We start from the raw sequence: 17176 nt of genomic DNA on the forward strand, positions 1-17176 counted from the left end.
ACTCCCACAAACCGGTAGTGAGTGCCACAAGGAAAGAAGGCTCTAACACTGCCTAGAGAGGCCATAGATAGACCCGGAAGTCAATCCATAAACACTGCCACCCAGGGGATAAATCACAAATTGACTCTTGTGTAATCAAAAATAAAGGAATACGAGAAATTAAGACACACCACCTGCTTAAAATCAGGACTAGCTTACAACACTGAAGAGCAGTGGATCACAGGGAACTGCAATACTGTCTGGACTAAGAAACAGGCATGCCAAACAGAAAAACAGAGGAAGTTAATGACCTTCACTACTTCACATCTTATTTTTACCTTTTATTTTTTTATTTTTTTTATTTTTTTTTATTTTCATTTTTTGCATCTTTTAATCAAGAAACTTTTTTTCTTTTTTCATCACTTGATTTTAGTTTTTAATTATTACATTTTTATTTTCAATCCGTATTATTACTACTGCTATTTTATCTTTTTTTTTTTTAAGTGTCATTTTATTTTCTCTTCATTTTATTTTGGGATTAGGGTTCTACATTCTATTTTTATCTTTTCTTTAGCATTGTTTTACTCTATCTCAACTCTACCTTTAGGCCATCACTCTCTTCCTAATCTCCCCCTTTTCAGTGTCCTGTTTATCTTACCCTTTTACTGCTTTAGATTTTCCCTATTCTTTCTGTTTACCTGTTGTTAAAATTTCACCCTACTTACATATCTAATCTCCAATCCCCTGCTACAAGTCCACATACACCTCTCCCTTCGCTGTCTGACCTATCCATAAACTTGTCCTTCTCTCTGTCCTTTTGTTGTTGTTTGCTTGAATGTAGATTATATCGAATTTTTATGCTTTTTTGTGAGATTGTTCTGCTTATTCTTCTTTTGTTTATTTTTTTGTTTGTTTTGTGCTTCAGCTTTCCCTTGCCTCACTCCATATTAGTTGGTGTTGTAGTTTGTACTAATCCCCAGGCACTTGTTGCTGGCATTTCCTGGGATTAGTGATTGTTCTATTGGAGTTTTATCGCCAATATATATAGTCTGTTCCCCTTTCTCTCTTAGTCACTTTCTTGTCTCTCTTACTTTTTTTATCTTTACTTTCCCTTTTCCCAATTTCATTTTCACACTCCTTTTTTCTTTTTTTCTTTCTTTCTTTCTTTTTTCCTCTTCTTCTTTCTCTCCTATCACCTAATTTGCTTTTCTCTGGTGGTCACCTATATTGGAGGTTATTAATATCGTGAATACATTCCTGTTCAGTGCCTTGTGAGTTGTACCTGGTAGTGCTGTAGTTTGTGCCTTTAAATCAACCCAGGAGAGAGAGAACTACATAACCAGACACCCAGAGAAGAGAGACCATGGGGAGACAAAGAAGCAGCCTGCATATGAAAGAAAAGCAGGCATCACCAGAAAAGGAAGTAAATGAAATGGAGGCAAGCAACCTTCCAGAAAAAGAATTCAGAGAAATGGTCATAAGGTGGCTGAAAAGAATGGAAGACAAATTGGACAATATGAGCAAGAACCAAGAGGAAATGAAGAAGAACCAACAAGAAATGAAAAATGACATCGCTGCTGTAAAGAACTCAATAGAAAGCATCAAGAGTAGACTAGAAGAAGCAGAGGACCGCATCAGTGAGCTAGAAGACAACATGGAAAAAAATACCCAAGTAGAGCAACTTCTAGAAAAAAAAATTAAAGGCAGGAGGAGAGCCTAAGGGAACTTTGGGACAACATGAAACAAAACAACATCCGCATAATAGGGGTTCCAGAAGGAAAGAAAGCTGAGCAAGGAATAGAAAACCTCTTTGAAGAAATAATGACAGAAAATTTCCCTGATATAGGGAAGAAAAAAACCCACATAAATCCAAGAAGCTCACAGAGTCCCAAGCAAAATGAACCCCAAAAGACCGACGCCAAGGCACATTATAATTAAATTGGTAAACACCAACAACAAAGTAAGAATATTAAAAGCAGCAAGAGAGAGACAGAAAGTTACATACAAAGGAACCCCCATCAGACTAGCAACTGATTTCTCAACAGAAACTCATCAGGCCAGAAGGGAATGGAATGAAATATACAAAGTCATGCAAAGGAAGGGTCTGAATCCAAGAATACTATACCCAGCAAGGCTGTCAATCAAAATTGAAGGTGAAATCAGGAGCTTCACAGACAAAAAAGGACTAAGGGAATTTATTACCACCAAACCAGCAATGCAAGAAATGCTAAAGGGTCTGCTGTAAAAAAAAAAAAAGAAAGAAAGAAAGAAACAGGAAGCGAAGAAGTAACACAGGGGTAAAGAATAGGAATGGCGACAAATAAGTACCTATCAATAATAACTTTAAATGTAAATGGATTAAATGCCCCAATCAAAAGACATAGGGTAACGGATTGGATAAGAAAACACGACCCATATATCTGCTGTCTGCAAGAAATCCACCTCAGAAAAAAAGACGCACACAGACTGAGGGTGAAGGGATGGAAAAAGGTTTTTCAGGCAAATGGAACTGAAAAAAAAGCTGGGGTAGCAATACTTATATCTGACAAATTAGATCTCAAACTGAAGGACATAACAAGAGATAAGGAAGGCCACTTCATAATACTAAAGGGAGCAATCCAACAAGAAGAAATAACTCTGGTAAACATATATGCACCCAATACAGGAGCACCCAAATACATAAAAAAACTCCTGGAGGATATCAAGGGAGACATTGACAACAATACAATCATAGTAGGAGACTTTAATACCCAACTATCACCATTGGACAAATCCTCTAAACAAAACATCAGCAAAGAAACATCAATCCTAAATGACTCACTAGACCAGATGGAATTAATTGACATCTTCAGAACATTTCATCCCAAAGCCACAGAATATACATTCTTCTCAAGTGCACATGGGTCATTCTCAAAGATAGACCATATGTTGGGACATAGGCAAAGTCTCTTCAAATTCAAGAAGATAGAAATCATATCAAGCATCTTCTCAGACCACAGTGGCATAAAACTGGAAATCAACTACAATAAAAACAACCCAAATAAATCAAACACATGGAGGCTAAACAGCATGCTATTAAACCATGACTGGGTTACGAGAGAGATCAAAGAAGAAATAAAAAACACCATGGCAACAAATGACAATGAAAACACTACCATCCAAAATCTATGGGACACAGCGAAAGCAGTCTTGAGAGGGAAGTTCATAGCTCTACAAGCCTACTGCAAAAAAACAAGAAACAGGGGTAATAAATTACCTAACCCAACAACTCAAAGAGTTAGAAAAAGAGCAACAAGAAAAGCCCAGTGTAAGCAGAAGGAAGGAAATAATAAAGATCAGAGCAGAGATAAACGACATAGAGACCAAAGAAACAATACAAAAGATCAACAAAACCAAGAGCTGGTTCTTTGAAAGGATAAACAAGATTGATGAACCTCTAGCCAGGCTCACCAAGAAGCAAAGAGAGAGGACCCAAATAAACAAGAACAGAAATGAAAGAGGTGAAATAACAAGAGATCTCGCCGAAATACAAAGGATTGTTAAAAAATACTACGAACAACTCTATTCCAACAAACTGGACAACCTGGATGAAATGGACATATTCCTAGAAAAATATAACCTTCCAAAACTCAATCAGGAAGAATCTAAACAGCTCAACATGCCAGTAACTATGGAAGAAATTGAAGCAGTCATCAAAGAGCTTCCGGCAAACAAAAGCGCGGGACCAGACGGCTTCACTGGAGAGTTCTACCAAACATTCAAGGAAGAACTAAAACCTATCCTCCTCAGACTATTCCAAAAAATTCAAGAGGAAGGAACACTTCCAAGCTCCTTCTATGAAGCCAGCATCACCCTAATACCAAAACCAGATAAAGACAACACAATGAAGGAGAATTACAGGCCAATATCCCTCATGAATGTAGATGCCAAAATCCTCAACAAAATTCTAGCAAATCGGATCCAGCAGTACATCAGAAAGATCATACACCATGACCAAGTAGGGTTTATCCCAGGAATGCAAGGATGGTACAATATCCGCAAATCAATAAATGTGATACATCACATAAAAAAATTGAGAGATAAAAATCACATAGTCATATCAATTGATGCAGAAAAAACATTTGACAAAATCCAACACCCTTTCTTCATAAAAACTCTCAACAAGGTGGGAATAGAAGGATCATTCCTCAATATAATAAAAGCTATATATGATAAACCCACAGCTAACATCATACTCAATGGGCAAAAACTAAAACCATTTCCCCTAAGAACAGGAACAAGACAGGGATGCCCACTCTCACCACTCCTGTTTGACATAGTACTGGAAGTATTAGCCACTGCAATTAGACAAGAAGAAGAAATAAAAGGCATCCAAATTGGAAAGGAAGAAGTAAAGCTGTCCTTATTTGCAGATGACATGATATTGTACATAAAAAACCCGAAAGACTCCATCAAAAAACTAACAGACTTAACAAATGAATTCAGCAATGTAGCAGGATACAAAATTAACACCAAGAAATCTATGGCATTTCTATACACCAACAGTGAACTTACAGAAAGAGAGACTAAAAAAGCAATCCCATTTTCCATCGCACCAAAAAAATTAAGATACTTAGGAATAAACCTAACCAAGTAGGTAAAAGACCTATATGCGGAAAACTACAAGTCACTGAAAAAAGAGATAGAGGAAGATGTAAAAAGATGGAAGAACATACCATGTTCATGGATTGGTAGAATCAACATCATTAAAATGTCCATACTACCCAAAGCAATCTATAGATTCAATGCACTCCCCATTAAAATACCAACGGCGTATTTCACAGACCTAGAAAGAACTCTCCAAAAATTCATCTGGAATAAAAAAAGACCCCAAATAGCCACAGCAATCCTGAGAAAGAAGAATAAAGTAGGAGGGATCTCAATACCAGATTTCAAGCTGTATTACAAAGCCACTGTCCTCAAAACAGCCTGGTACTGGCACAAGAACAGACATATAGATCAATGGAACAGAATAGAGAATCCAGATATCGACCCAAACCAATATGCGCATTTAATATTTGACAAAGAAGGCATGAGCATACAATGGAGTCAAGACAGTCTCTTTAATAAATGGTGTTGGGAAAATTGGACAGATACATGCAAAAAAATGAAACTAGATCACCAACTTACACCATACACAAAAATAAACTCAAAATGGATACAGGACTTAAATATAAGACGGGAAACCATAAAAATACTGGAGGAATCCACAGGCAGCAAAATCTCAGACATATGCCAAAAGAACTTTTTCACTGATACTGCCCCTAGGGCAATGGAAGCCAAAGAGAAAATAAACAAATGGGACTACATCAAAATAAAAAGCTTTTGCACAGCAAAAGAAACCATCAACAAAACAACGAGAACCCCACTGTATGGGAGAACATATTTGCCAATGTTACCACCGATAAAGGTTTAATCTCCAACATCTACAGGCAGCTTATACAACTTAATAAAAGGAAGATAAATGATCCAATAAAAAAATGGGCAACAGACCTAAATAGAATCTTTTCGAAAAAAGACAGAAGGAGGGCCAAGAGACACATGAAAACATGCTCAAAGTCACTAATTATCCGAGAGATGCAAATCAAAACGACAATGCGATACCATCTCACACCTGTCAGAATGGCTATCATCAACAAATCAACAAATGACAAGTGTTGGCTAGGATGCGGAGAAAAAGGAACCCTCGTGCACTGCTGGTGGGAATGCAGACTGGTGCAGCCACTGTGGAGAACAGTATGGAGTTTCCTGAAAAAACTGAAAATGGAACTCCCATTTCACCCAGTAATCCCACTCCTGGGAATATATCCTAAGAAACTAGAAACACCAATCAGAAAGGATATATGCACCCCTATGTTCATAGCAGCACAATTTACCATAGCTAAGATTTGGAAACAGCCTAAGTGCCCGTCAGCAGATGACTGGATCAGAAAACTATGGTACATCTACACAATGGAATACTATGCTGCCATAAAAAAAGAAAGAATTACTACCATTTGTAGGCACCTGGATGGAATTAGAGAACATTATGCTAAGTGAAATAAGCCAGTCAATGAAAGAAAAATACCACATGATCTCACTCATTTGGGGATAATGAAAAACATTATAAACTGATGAACAAAAAGATAGATACAGAGGCAGTAAAGCATCAAACAGACTGTCAAATTACAGCAGTAAGGTTAGGGAGAGGTGGGGAAAATAAGAGATCAACTGAAGGACTTATATGCATGTATATAAGAGTAACCAATGGATGCAAAACATTGGGGGGTGAGGCATGTATGGGAGTGGGGTGTGGGGGGCAATGGTAAGATATGTACACATATAATACCTTAATAAAAAAAAATTTAAATTGGCAAACACTAACAACAAAGTAAGAATCTTAAAGGCTGCCATAGAGAGACAAAAAGTTACCTGTAAGGGATCTGCCATTAGACTATCAACTGATTTCTCAACAGAAACATTTCTGGATAAAAGAGAATGGCATTAAATATACAAAGTGATGCAAAAGCAAGGGACTCAATCCAAGAATACTATACCCAACAAAGCTATCATTCAAAACTGAAGGTGGAATCAGGAGATTCACAGACAAAAACAGGGCTAAGGGAGTTTATTTACCATCAAGCCAGCAATGCAATATATGTTAAAGGGACTGCAGTAAAAAGAAGAAATAAAACAGGAAGAAGGAACAATGGCATAAAGAATACAAATAGAGGCAAACAAGTACCTATCAATAATTACCTTAAACATAAATGGATTAAATGCCCCAGTCAAAAGACATAGGGTAGCTGAATGGATAAGAACACATGACCCATATATCTGCTGTTGACAAGCGACCCACATCAGAACAAATGACTCACACAGACTGATATTGAAGGAATGGAAAAAAAAATTTTCAGGTGAATAGAAATGAAAAAAAGCTGGGGTAGCAATACTTATATCGGACAAAATAGACCTCAAAGTGAAGGACATAAAAAGAGATAAAGAAGGTAACTTCATAATACTAGAGGGAGCAATTCAACAAGAGGTTAAAACTCTGGTAAACATATATGCACCCAATACAGGAGCAACCAAACACATAAAAAAAACTTCTAGAAGATATCAAGGGTGAGATCAACAGCAATACAATTATAGTAGGGGACTTTAATACCCCATTGACAACACTGGATAAATCCTCTAAACAAAAAAATCAGCAAAGAAACATCAATCCTAAATAACTCACCAGATCAGATGGAATTAATTGACATCTTTAGAACCTTTCACCCCAAAGCTTCTCAAGTGCACACAGGACATTTTCAAAGATAGGGACACAGGCAAAGTCTCTTCAAATTCATGAAGATAGAAATCATATCAAGCATATTCTCAGATCACAATGGCATAAAATTAGAAATCAACTACTATAAAAATAATGAAAAAATCAAACACTTGGAGGCTATATAGAATGGTATTAAGCAATGATTGTGTTACCAAAGAGATCAAAGAAGAAATAAAAAGCATCCTTGAAACAAATGACAGTGAAAATACAACAATCCAAAATCTATGGGACACAGTGAAAGCAGTCATGAGAGGGAAGTTCATAGCTCTACAGGCCTACCTTAAAAAAAAAAAAAAAAAAAACAAGAAAAATGTACATTAACTATCTAACCATACAAATTAAAGAATAAGAAATACAGCACCGGGAAAGGACAAAGTAAGTAGAACAAAGGAAATAATAAAGAACAGAGTGCAAATAAATGACATGGACCCAAAATAACAATACAAAAGTTCAATAAATCCAAAAGCTGGTACTTTGAAAGTATAAACAAGATGGATGAACCGCTAGCCAGGCTTACCAAGAAACAAAGAGAGAGGACACAAAGAAACAAAATCAGAAATGAAAGAGGTGAAATAACAACAGATCCTGCCGAAATACAAAGGATTGTTAAAAAATACTAAGAACAACTCTATTCCAACAAACTGGACAACCTGGAGGAAATGGACATATTCCTAGAAAAATATAACCTTCCAAAACTCAATCAGGAAGAATCTAAACAGCTCAACATGCCAGTAACTATGGAAGAAATTGAAGCAGTCATCAAAGAGCTTCTGGCAAACAAAAGCCCGGGGCCAGACGACTTCACAGGAGAGTTTTACCAAACATTCAAGGAAGAACTGAAACCTATCCTCCTCAGACTATTCTAAAAAATTCAAGAGGAAGGAACACTTCCAAGCTCCTTCTATGAAGCCAGCATCACCCTAATACCAAAACCAGATAAAGACAACACAATGAAGGAGAATTACAGGCCAATATCCCTCATGAATGTAGATGCCAAAATCCTCAACAATTTCTAGCAAATCGGATCAAGCAGTACATCAGAAAGATCATACACCATGACCAAGTAGGGTTTATCCCAGGAATGCAAGGATGGTACAATATCCGCAAATCAATAAATGTGATACATCACATAAAAAAATTGAGAGATAAAAATCACATAGTCATATCAATTGATGCAGAAAAAGCATTTGACAAAATCCAACACCCTTTCTTGATAAAAACTCTCTACAAGGTGGGAATAGAAGGATCATACCTCAACATAATAAAAGCTTATATGATAAACCCACAGCTAACATCATACTCAATGGGCAAAAACTAAAACCATTTCCCCTAAGAACAGGAACAAGACAGGGATGCCCACTCTCACCACTCCTGTTTGACATAGTACTGGAAGTATTAGCCACTGCAATTAGACAAGAAGAAGAAATAAAAGGCATCCAAATTGGAAAGGAAGAAGTAAAGCTGTCCTTATTTGCAGATGACATGATATTGTACATAAAAAACCCGAAAGACTCCATCAAAAAACTAACAGACTTAACAAATGAATTCGGCAATGTAGCAGGATACAAAATTAACACCAAGAAATCTATGGCATTTCTATACACCAACAGTGAACTTACAGAAAGAGAGACTAAAAAAGCAATCCCATTTACCAACGCACCAAAAAAATTAAGATACCTATGAATAAACTTAACTAAGGAGGTAAAAGAACTATACAAGGAAAACTACAGGACACTGAAAAAAGAGGTAGAGGAAGACGTAAACAGATGGAAAAATATACTGTATTCACGGATTGGTAGAATCAACATCATCAAAATGTCCATACTACCCAAAGCAATTTATAGATTCAATGCACTCCCCATTAAAATACCAACGGCATATTTCACAGACCTAGAAAGAACTCTCCAAAAATTCATCTGGAATAAAAAAAGACCCCAAATAGCTGCAGCAATCCTGAGAAAGAAGAACAAAGTAGGTGGGATCTCAATACCAGATTTCAAGCTGTATTACAAAGCCACTGTTCTCAAAACAGCCTGGTATTGCCACAAGAACAGACATATAGATCAATGGAATAGAATAGAGAACCCAGAAATCGACCCAAATCACTATGCTCAATTAATATTTGACAAAGGAGGCATGAACGTATAATGGAGTCAAGACAATCTCTTCAATAAATGGTGTTGGGAAAATTGGACAGATACATGCAAAAAAATGAAACTAGACCATCAACTTACAGCATACACAAAAATAAACTCAAAATGGATCAAGGACTTAAACAGAAGATGTGAAACAATAAAAATACTAGAGAAATCCACAGGCAGAAAAATCTCAGACATATGCTAAAGGAACTTCTTCACTGATACTGCCCCTAGGGCAATGGAAACTAAAGAGAAAATAAACAAATGGGACTACAACAAAATAAAAAGCTTTTGCACAGCAAAGGAGTCCATCAATAAAACAAGAAGAAAGCCCACTGAATGGGAGAACATATTTGCCAATGATATCAATGATAAGGGTTTAATCTCCAACATTTACAGGGAACTCATGCAGCTTAACAAAAAGAAGATAAACAACCCAATTAAAAATGGGCTAGTAATATAAATAGGCACTTTTCGAAAGAATACAGAAGGAAGGCCAAGAGACATATGAAAACCTGCTCAAAGTCACTAATCATCAGAGAGATGCAAATCAAAACAACAATGCAGTACCATCTCACACCTGTCAGAATGGCTATTATCAAGAAATCAACAAATGACAAGTGCTGGTGAGGATGCGGAGAAAAAGGAACCCTCGTGCACTGCTGGTGGGAATGCAGACTGGTGCAGCCACTGTGGAGAACAGTATGGAGTTTCCTCAAAAAACTAAAAATGGAACTCCCATTTGACCCAGTGATCCCACTTCTAGTTATATATCCTAAGAAACTAGAAACACGAATCAGAAAGGATATATGCACCCCTATGTTCATAGCAACACAATTCACCATGGTTAAGATTTGGAAACGGCCTAAGTGCCCAGCAGCAGATGAGTGGATTAAAAAACTGTGGTACATCCATGGGGCCTCAAACTATGGCCCGCGGGCCACATGCAACCCGCCAAGGACATTTATCCAGCCCGCTGGGTGCCTCTGCCTGTCCTGCTTAGCAGCCGACTTGTCCCAGGCCTGCAGTGCGCATAGGAATTTGTTCATAGTTTTGTTTTTTTTAACTATAATCCGGCCCTCCAATGGTCTGAGGGACAGTGAACTGGCCCCCTGTTTAAAAAGTTTGAGGACCCCTGACACAATGGAATACTATGCTGTGGTAAAATAGAAGGAGTTCTTAACATTTGCAACAACATGAATGGAGATGGAGGGCATTATGCTAAGTGTAATAAACCAGGCAGAGAAAGATAAATATCACATGATCTCACTCATTTGTGGAATTTAATGAACATAAACTGATGAACAAAATAGATCCAGAGATAGAGAAACATTAATCAGAATGTCAAACCTCAGGGAAGTTAGGGGTGGGTGAGGGTAAGGGGAAGAGATCAACCAAAGGACTTATATGCATGCCTATAAGCCTAATCAATGGACACAGACAACAGGGGGGTGGGGTTATAAATGGGAGGTGGGGGTAATGGGGGAATAAGGACACATATGTAATACCTTAATAAATAAAGAAATTTAAAAAATAAAAAATAAAATAAAAAAGATAGCAAGGCCAGAGCAAAGCGGAGTCCTTCCTCCTGAGCTGGGCTCCCACCTGGTCCCCAATTCCCAAATTTATATTTTCTTGTATAGTCTCTTTCATTTGTGTGCAGCCTCCTCCAGAACCCGAACCCTGAACCTGAACCCTGAACCATGCAGCACGTGGGGTGGGGGGACACTCACAACTGGCGCCTTCGACGTGGGGCCTCCAAAGGTGATGATATTTTGCCTAGAGTGAAGAAAGGAGGAATACACCGAAAAGGTAGGGAAGAATTCACCATATAGGTGAGGGAAATTCACTGCACGCAAAGCCCAAGATCAGCTGCAGAAGTCTCGATCTGTAAGTAGGGTGGGAACCTCTTTTTCAGCCAGGCTAATGGGGCAGAATTATATTATAAAGTAATCTTTATTATAAACTTTTGGTTTGCATGCTTAAGGAATTAAAGTTTTAGAAGGTATTTTCTTACAGTTTTTGTTTGACATTATAGAACATAACCCTTGGTTTCCTGAAGAAGGTACATTAGATCTTGAATGTTTGGCAAAAAGTTGGTCAAAACTTGAAAAAAGCTCAGCAGCAGGGAAAAAACTTGCCTCCAAACTGTTTCTCCATGGGGAACACAATATTGCATTTGCTAGAGCCTTTTAGAGAGGCTGAGGAGGAGTCTCCTCCCCTGGCTCCCTCCGCTCCTAGAGAGGAGCAGGAAGAAAAATTGGAAGAATGGCCTTTATGGCCCACTCCACCTCCATGTCCTAATCCTGAAACATTTAATTCACCGTCAATAGAATCATCTATACAGAGAGCCATCAGAAAAGGAATGAAGGACATGTCGGTGGAAGAAAGGCTTGCTCTTCCTGTTATACAAGTAGCTGACCCACAGCTCCCAAATCAGATAATAAGACACCATGAAAAAATTGATTTTAAAATGATAAAAGCTTTGTGAGAAAGCGTTGTTCAAAATGGTCCAACGGGTCCTTTTACAGGAGAAATTATGAATAATATTTCTGAAGGATTCTTAGCTCCTTATGATTGGTATTCTCTGGTTCGTGCAACTCTGGATGGAGGAGATTATTTACTATAGAAGGGAGAATATTTGGAGAAATGTCGAGAGCAAGCCCACGCAAACGGAGGGTCAAATGCTCAAATAACCTATGAAATGCTGGCAGGACTGGGACAGTATATGGATGTACAAAATCAGCTACATTATGTGCAACAGGCATATGAGAAAATTAGACTTTGTGGAAGGAGAGCTTGGTGGGCTTTACCAGCAAAAGGGGACCCTCAGGGAGCTTTTAGTAAATGTATGTAGGGACCTACAGAGTCATTTTCTGATTTTGTGGCTCGTCTCACTCGAGCAGTGAGATGTCATATTCAACATGAGACAGCAGGAGATATTTTAATTCAACAATTAGCTTATGAAAATGCCAATGCTGATTGTAAGAAATGCCTGACGCCTCTGAGAAAAGATAATACCATTACAGAAATGATTTGAGCGTGTCAGAATGTGGGATCAGGCACTTTTCAAGCAAATTTACTCTCTGCTGCAATAACAGTGGGAAATAAGAGGTGTTATAAGTGTGGAAAAACAGGACATTTCTAAAAGGAATGTAGGCAACCAAGAAGGACACAAGGTAGCGCTCTAGGGAGAGGCGTGAACACTCCGCCTCCAGATTTAATCTCTCGGTGTCCTAGATGTCAGAAAGGGAACCATTGGGCCAGTCTGTGTAGATCAAAATTTCATAGAAACAGGCAACAGCTACATCAAGACATGGGGCATGGTGAACCGCCGGGAAACGGCCAGAGGGGCGCCCCCCAGGCCTATCATCAATAGGGGAAATCTGCCCTGCAAGGCCCATGGTGGATTCCCTCATCCGAGCAACTCCAGGAAGCGCAGGCCTGGATCTTAACAGCACTATAGCGGTCACTTTGACCCCCGATATTGCTCGGCAAGCTATTCCTACAGGAATTTGGGGACCTGTGCCACCGGGAACTTTAGGATTAATCTTAGGGAGGAGTGGAAACACTCTAAAAGGACTAACTGTTCTGCCTGGAGTCATTGATTCAGATTATGAGGGAGAAATTAAAGTTATACTAGAATGTAATCATGTTATGCAAATTACTACAGGACAAAGAATTGCTCAGATCCTACTTCTACCTTATGTTCAGCAAGGTGAGGCTATAAACAGGAAAAGAGGAATGCAAGGATTTGGAAGCTTGGACATCTATTGGATACATGAAATTAGCAAAACCGGTCCTATGATTAATTTAAGAATAGACGGAAAACAATTCAGGGGTCTAGTGGACACTGGAGCGGATGTCAGTGTTATCAGCAAAGAATTCTGGCCTCCAAGTTGGTCCACGGCAGAAGCTATGGGCTCAGTTAGGGGGGTGGGAGTTCCTGATAACACACAACATAGTGCTGCAGTGTTAAGGTGGCAAGATGAGGAAGGACAGACAGAATGGTTTCAGCCCTACATCATCTCTGGAATTGCAGTCAACTTATGGGGCCGGGATGTCTTAGAAGGTTTACAAGCATGTATTTTTACCGGCAAAGGACAGCAGTTAATGACTCAGATGGGATATCAGACTGGTCAAGGCTTAGGAAAAAATGATCAGGGAATTAAAGAGCTCATCCAAGCCAAAGGAAACCCAGGAAGACAAGGATTAGGATATCAACTTTTTAGGAGTGGTCACTACTCAGTCTCCTCACCCTCATGCTGATCCTATACAATGGAAAGATGATAAACCTGTATGGGTGGATCAGTGGCCATTAACCAAGGAGAAATTAAGTCATATTCATGAATTAATACAAGAACAAATAGAAGCTGGTCACATAGAGCCTTCCAATAGTCATTGGAATACGCCTATATTTACAATCCCTAAGAAGGTGACAGGAAAATGACGATTGTTACATGATCTTAGAGCAGTTAATGCTACTATGCATACCATGGGAGCTTTACAACCTGGACTCCCAGCGCCTTCACAAATCCCTTTAGATTGGTCTCTTATAGTAGCAGATCTTAAACATTGTTTTTTCACCATTCCCTTGGCACCTCAAGATAAACAGAGATTTGCATTTTCAGTGCCATCTATTAATAATATAGAACCCATGAAAAGATATCAATGGAAGGTTTTACCACAAGGAATGACCAATAGCCCTACCTTGTGTTAAAAATATGTGGCTCAAGCTGTTCAGCCTTTAAGGGATAAATACTCCCAATGTTACATTATTCATTACATGGATGACTTACTCTTAGCAAGTCCACGGGAAGAGCAGACTTTGACCATGTTTTCCCAATTAGAAAAGGAGCTCCCTAAATGGGGCTTAAGAATTGCTCCAGAAAAGGTACAGAAAGAAATGCCTTTCCAGTATCTGGGAACCATAATTGAAAACCAATGCATTAGGCCTCAGAAGGTAGAAATAAAAAAAGATTGTCTTACCTTTTCTGAAGATCTCTACAGGAGAAATGACAAATTTATTTAATATACTTAGAGGTGACTCAAATCTTTCCTCTCCCTGAACATTAACAGATGAAGTTAGGAATGAGTTGCTAAGAATTGAGCAGGCAATTTCCTCAGCCCAAGTAGCACGGGTAAAGCCTGAATTACCTTTATTGGGACAAATTAACCCTACTGTAAATAGTCCCACTAGAGTCATCTTTCAAAATAAAAACTCTCCTGCCATCATTGAATGGGTCCACCTAGGGCAGTGGTCGGCAAACTGCGGCTCGCGAGCCACATGCGGCTCAAGAGCTTCGGTTTGCCACTCTGTTGACTAATGAGTTTGCCGACCACTGGACTAGACTAAATGTTAGTGTGTAGTTGGAAGCTGTGAGGATTAGGCAATTGTGGCATATTGTGTGCAAAGAGGTAAAGGGTAGTATATGGGGCATCAATCCTCTAAAACTGTGGTTACATATATAGAACTATTGGCTCAGTTAATATTTCAAATTAGAAAGCATTGTAAACAGCTTAGAGGGGAAGAGCCCCAGTGTATCTATCTCCCCCTCACTGGGAAGCAATTAGAAATGTTATTTCAGACTGATATAAATTGGCAAATTGGGTTAAATGGATATTCAGGGGAACTTAGTTGTCACCTATTAAAAGATAAATTACTACAATTTTTATATAATACCTCCATCATTATACCAAAAAATACTAGGCAGGAACCTATTCCCTCACACACTATCTTGTAGCCTGCTGTCCCATCAGCAGCCATCTTGGATTTCCCATAGTAAGAAGTTTTAATACCTCATTGACATCATTGAATAAATCTAGACAAAAAATCAACAAAGAAACAGGAGCTTTAACTGTTTTTACTGATGGATCATCTAATGGGAAAGCTGCCTATCATACAATGAATTCAGACCAAGTCATACTGACCAGTCATACTTCTGTACAAAGAATCGAACTAGAAGCTATTAAGGCCGCATTGCAGGATTTCCAAGAGCCTCTTAATATTGTCTCTGATTCTTTTTATGCTGCGAACCTAGTGAATAGAATTGAAACTGCCCGGTTGAAATGGCTCAGTGACCAAAGTTTATTTTTACTATTTAAACAAGTTCAGCAGATTGTGCAACAGAGACAATATCCTTTTTATATCACTCACATCAGGGCTGTATTAATATCTGGGCCTAAAAGGTCCCTCTAACCAGTGTTTACATTCTTCTTTCCCTGCCGCACTTAATACTGGGTTGGAGGGACAGACTGACACAGAGCTGGTTTCCTGTTCATCTCTCCCCACTCTGATCCCCAGTTTCCACAAAAACAACTTTCCCCTGCAGTCTTGGTGAGTGTTTTTAATTGTACTGGACTTAGCAAGCAAAAGCAAGGAGATAAAAAGAAAAAAGCCAATGAAAGCATGTTGCCTCATGTCTTTTTCCCCTGGCACTGCACAGCCGGGATAGAACTTCAGGCTGCCTTTCTAGGCCTAGCCCAGCTGTGGGCTACGATCTAGAGTCCCCTTCTGCCAGCAGCCCTGTGGAAACCCTTCCACATTCGAGGGCTACACTGACCCCAATGGCCGTAGATTTTGTGGGGCTCAGTCTATCACTGAGACTCTAGTGCCTGCTATGTGTGTTTCTCCCTCCAGCCTGGATCCCAGATATCACCTTTCTCTAGGTGATGTCTGACCTTTCCATCCATGGATTGCCTCACAAGCTGTGTTTAATTCACCAATTCTGGGTTTGTGTTGTTCGATTCAGCTGTTCCTTCTATCTGCTCTATGAGAAGGTGCAGGGCCCGTCCACATAATCAGTACTGCTTTGTCTTCCCTGGGCAGACTTTTTTGGTGCCCATGGTTGGGGAGGCTGGAGTCTGGTATTTGTGGGTTTGCAGCTGAGGCAGTTGGTCCCTGGGCATTGTCGTTGCAGGGACCTGGGAGGTATCTGAGGTCTCCCTGGTTGAAGGTAAGGCTGGGCTTTCAATCACAGCCAGTCTCCCCTTCAAGATGGTGCGGTCTCTGTGGCAGAGCCAGCTGTTCTGGGAGAGATTTCAGCAGTAGTGTAGGATGCCCAGACAGAGGAGCCTGGTCCACCAGTCCCCAACAGTCCTGTGGAATATAGCTATCCCTCACTCACAAATACAAACAATCCCCGCATGTCCACGCACTCTCCTTTCATTCCCTCACACACTATCTTGTAGCCTGCTGTGCCATCAGCAGCCATCTTGGATTTCCCATAGTGAGAAGTTTTAATACCTCATTGACCTCATTGACATCATTGAATAAATCTAGACAAAAAATCAACAAAGAAACAACAATCCTAAATTACTTAATAGACAATTGATATCTTTAGATCATTTCACCCCAAACCTATGGAATATATATTCTTCGAAATGCACATGGGGCATTTTCCAAGATAGACCACATGTTAGGACAAAGACTAAGTCTTCAAGCATCTTCTTAGATCACAATGACATGAAATTAGAACAAAAACAATCATAAACAAACATATTGAGGCCAAATAGCATGATATTAAACAATAAATGTGTTATCAAAGATATCAAAGAAGAAATAAAAAGCATCCTGGAAACAAATGACAATAAAGCTCAACAACCCAAAATCTATGTGACAGTGAAAAGCAATCCTGAGAGGGAAGTTATAGGCTTACCTCAAAAAAAAAAAAAAGAAAAAAAAAAAAAAAAGAAAAACGTGTAATAA

General features: G+C 39.0%; 1 protein-coding gene across 1 annotated transcript; it reads left to right on the forward strand.

The window, feature by feature from the left end:
- Window positions 1-13272: 13272 nt before the first annotated feature.
- LOC308240120 (endogenous retrovirus group K member 25 Pro protein-like) lies at window positions 13273-13737 on the forward strand (the record flags this gene model as incomplete). The annotated part of the gene is made up of 1 exon (XM_080653081.1): window positions 13273-13737. The coding sequence occupies one exon, from the start codon at window positions 13273-13275 to the stop codon at window positions 13735-13737; it is 465 nt and encodes a 154-aa protein (XP_080509207.1).
- Window positions 13738-17176: the final 3439 nt, after the last annotated feature.

Source organism: Plecotus auritus (genome assembly GCF_963455305.1).
Source record: "Plecotus auritus genome assembly, chromosome: X".
NCBI lineage: Eukaryota > Metazoa > Chordata > Mammalia > Chiroptera > Vespertilionidae > Plecotus > Plecotus auritus.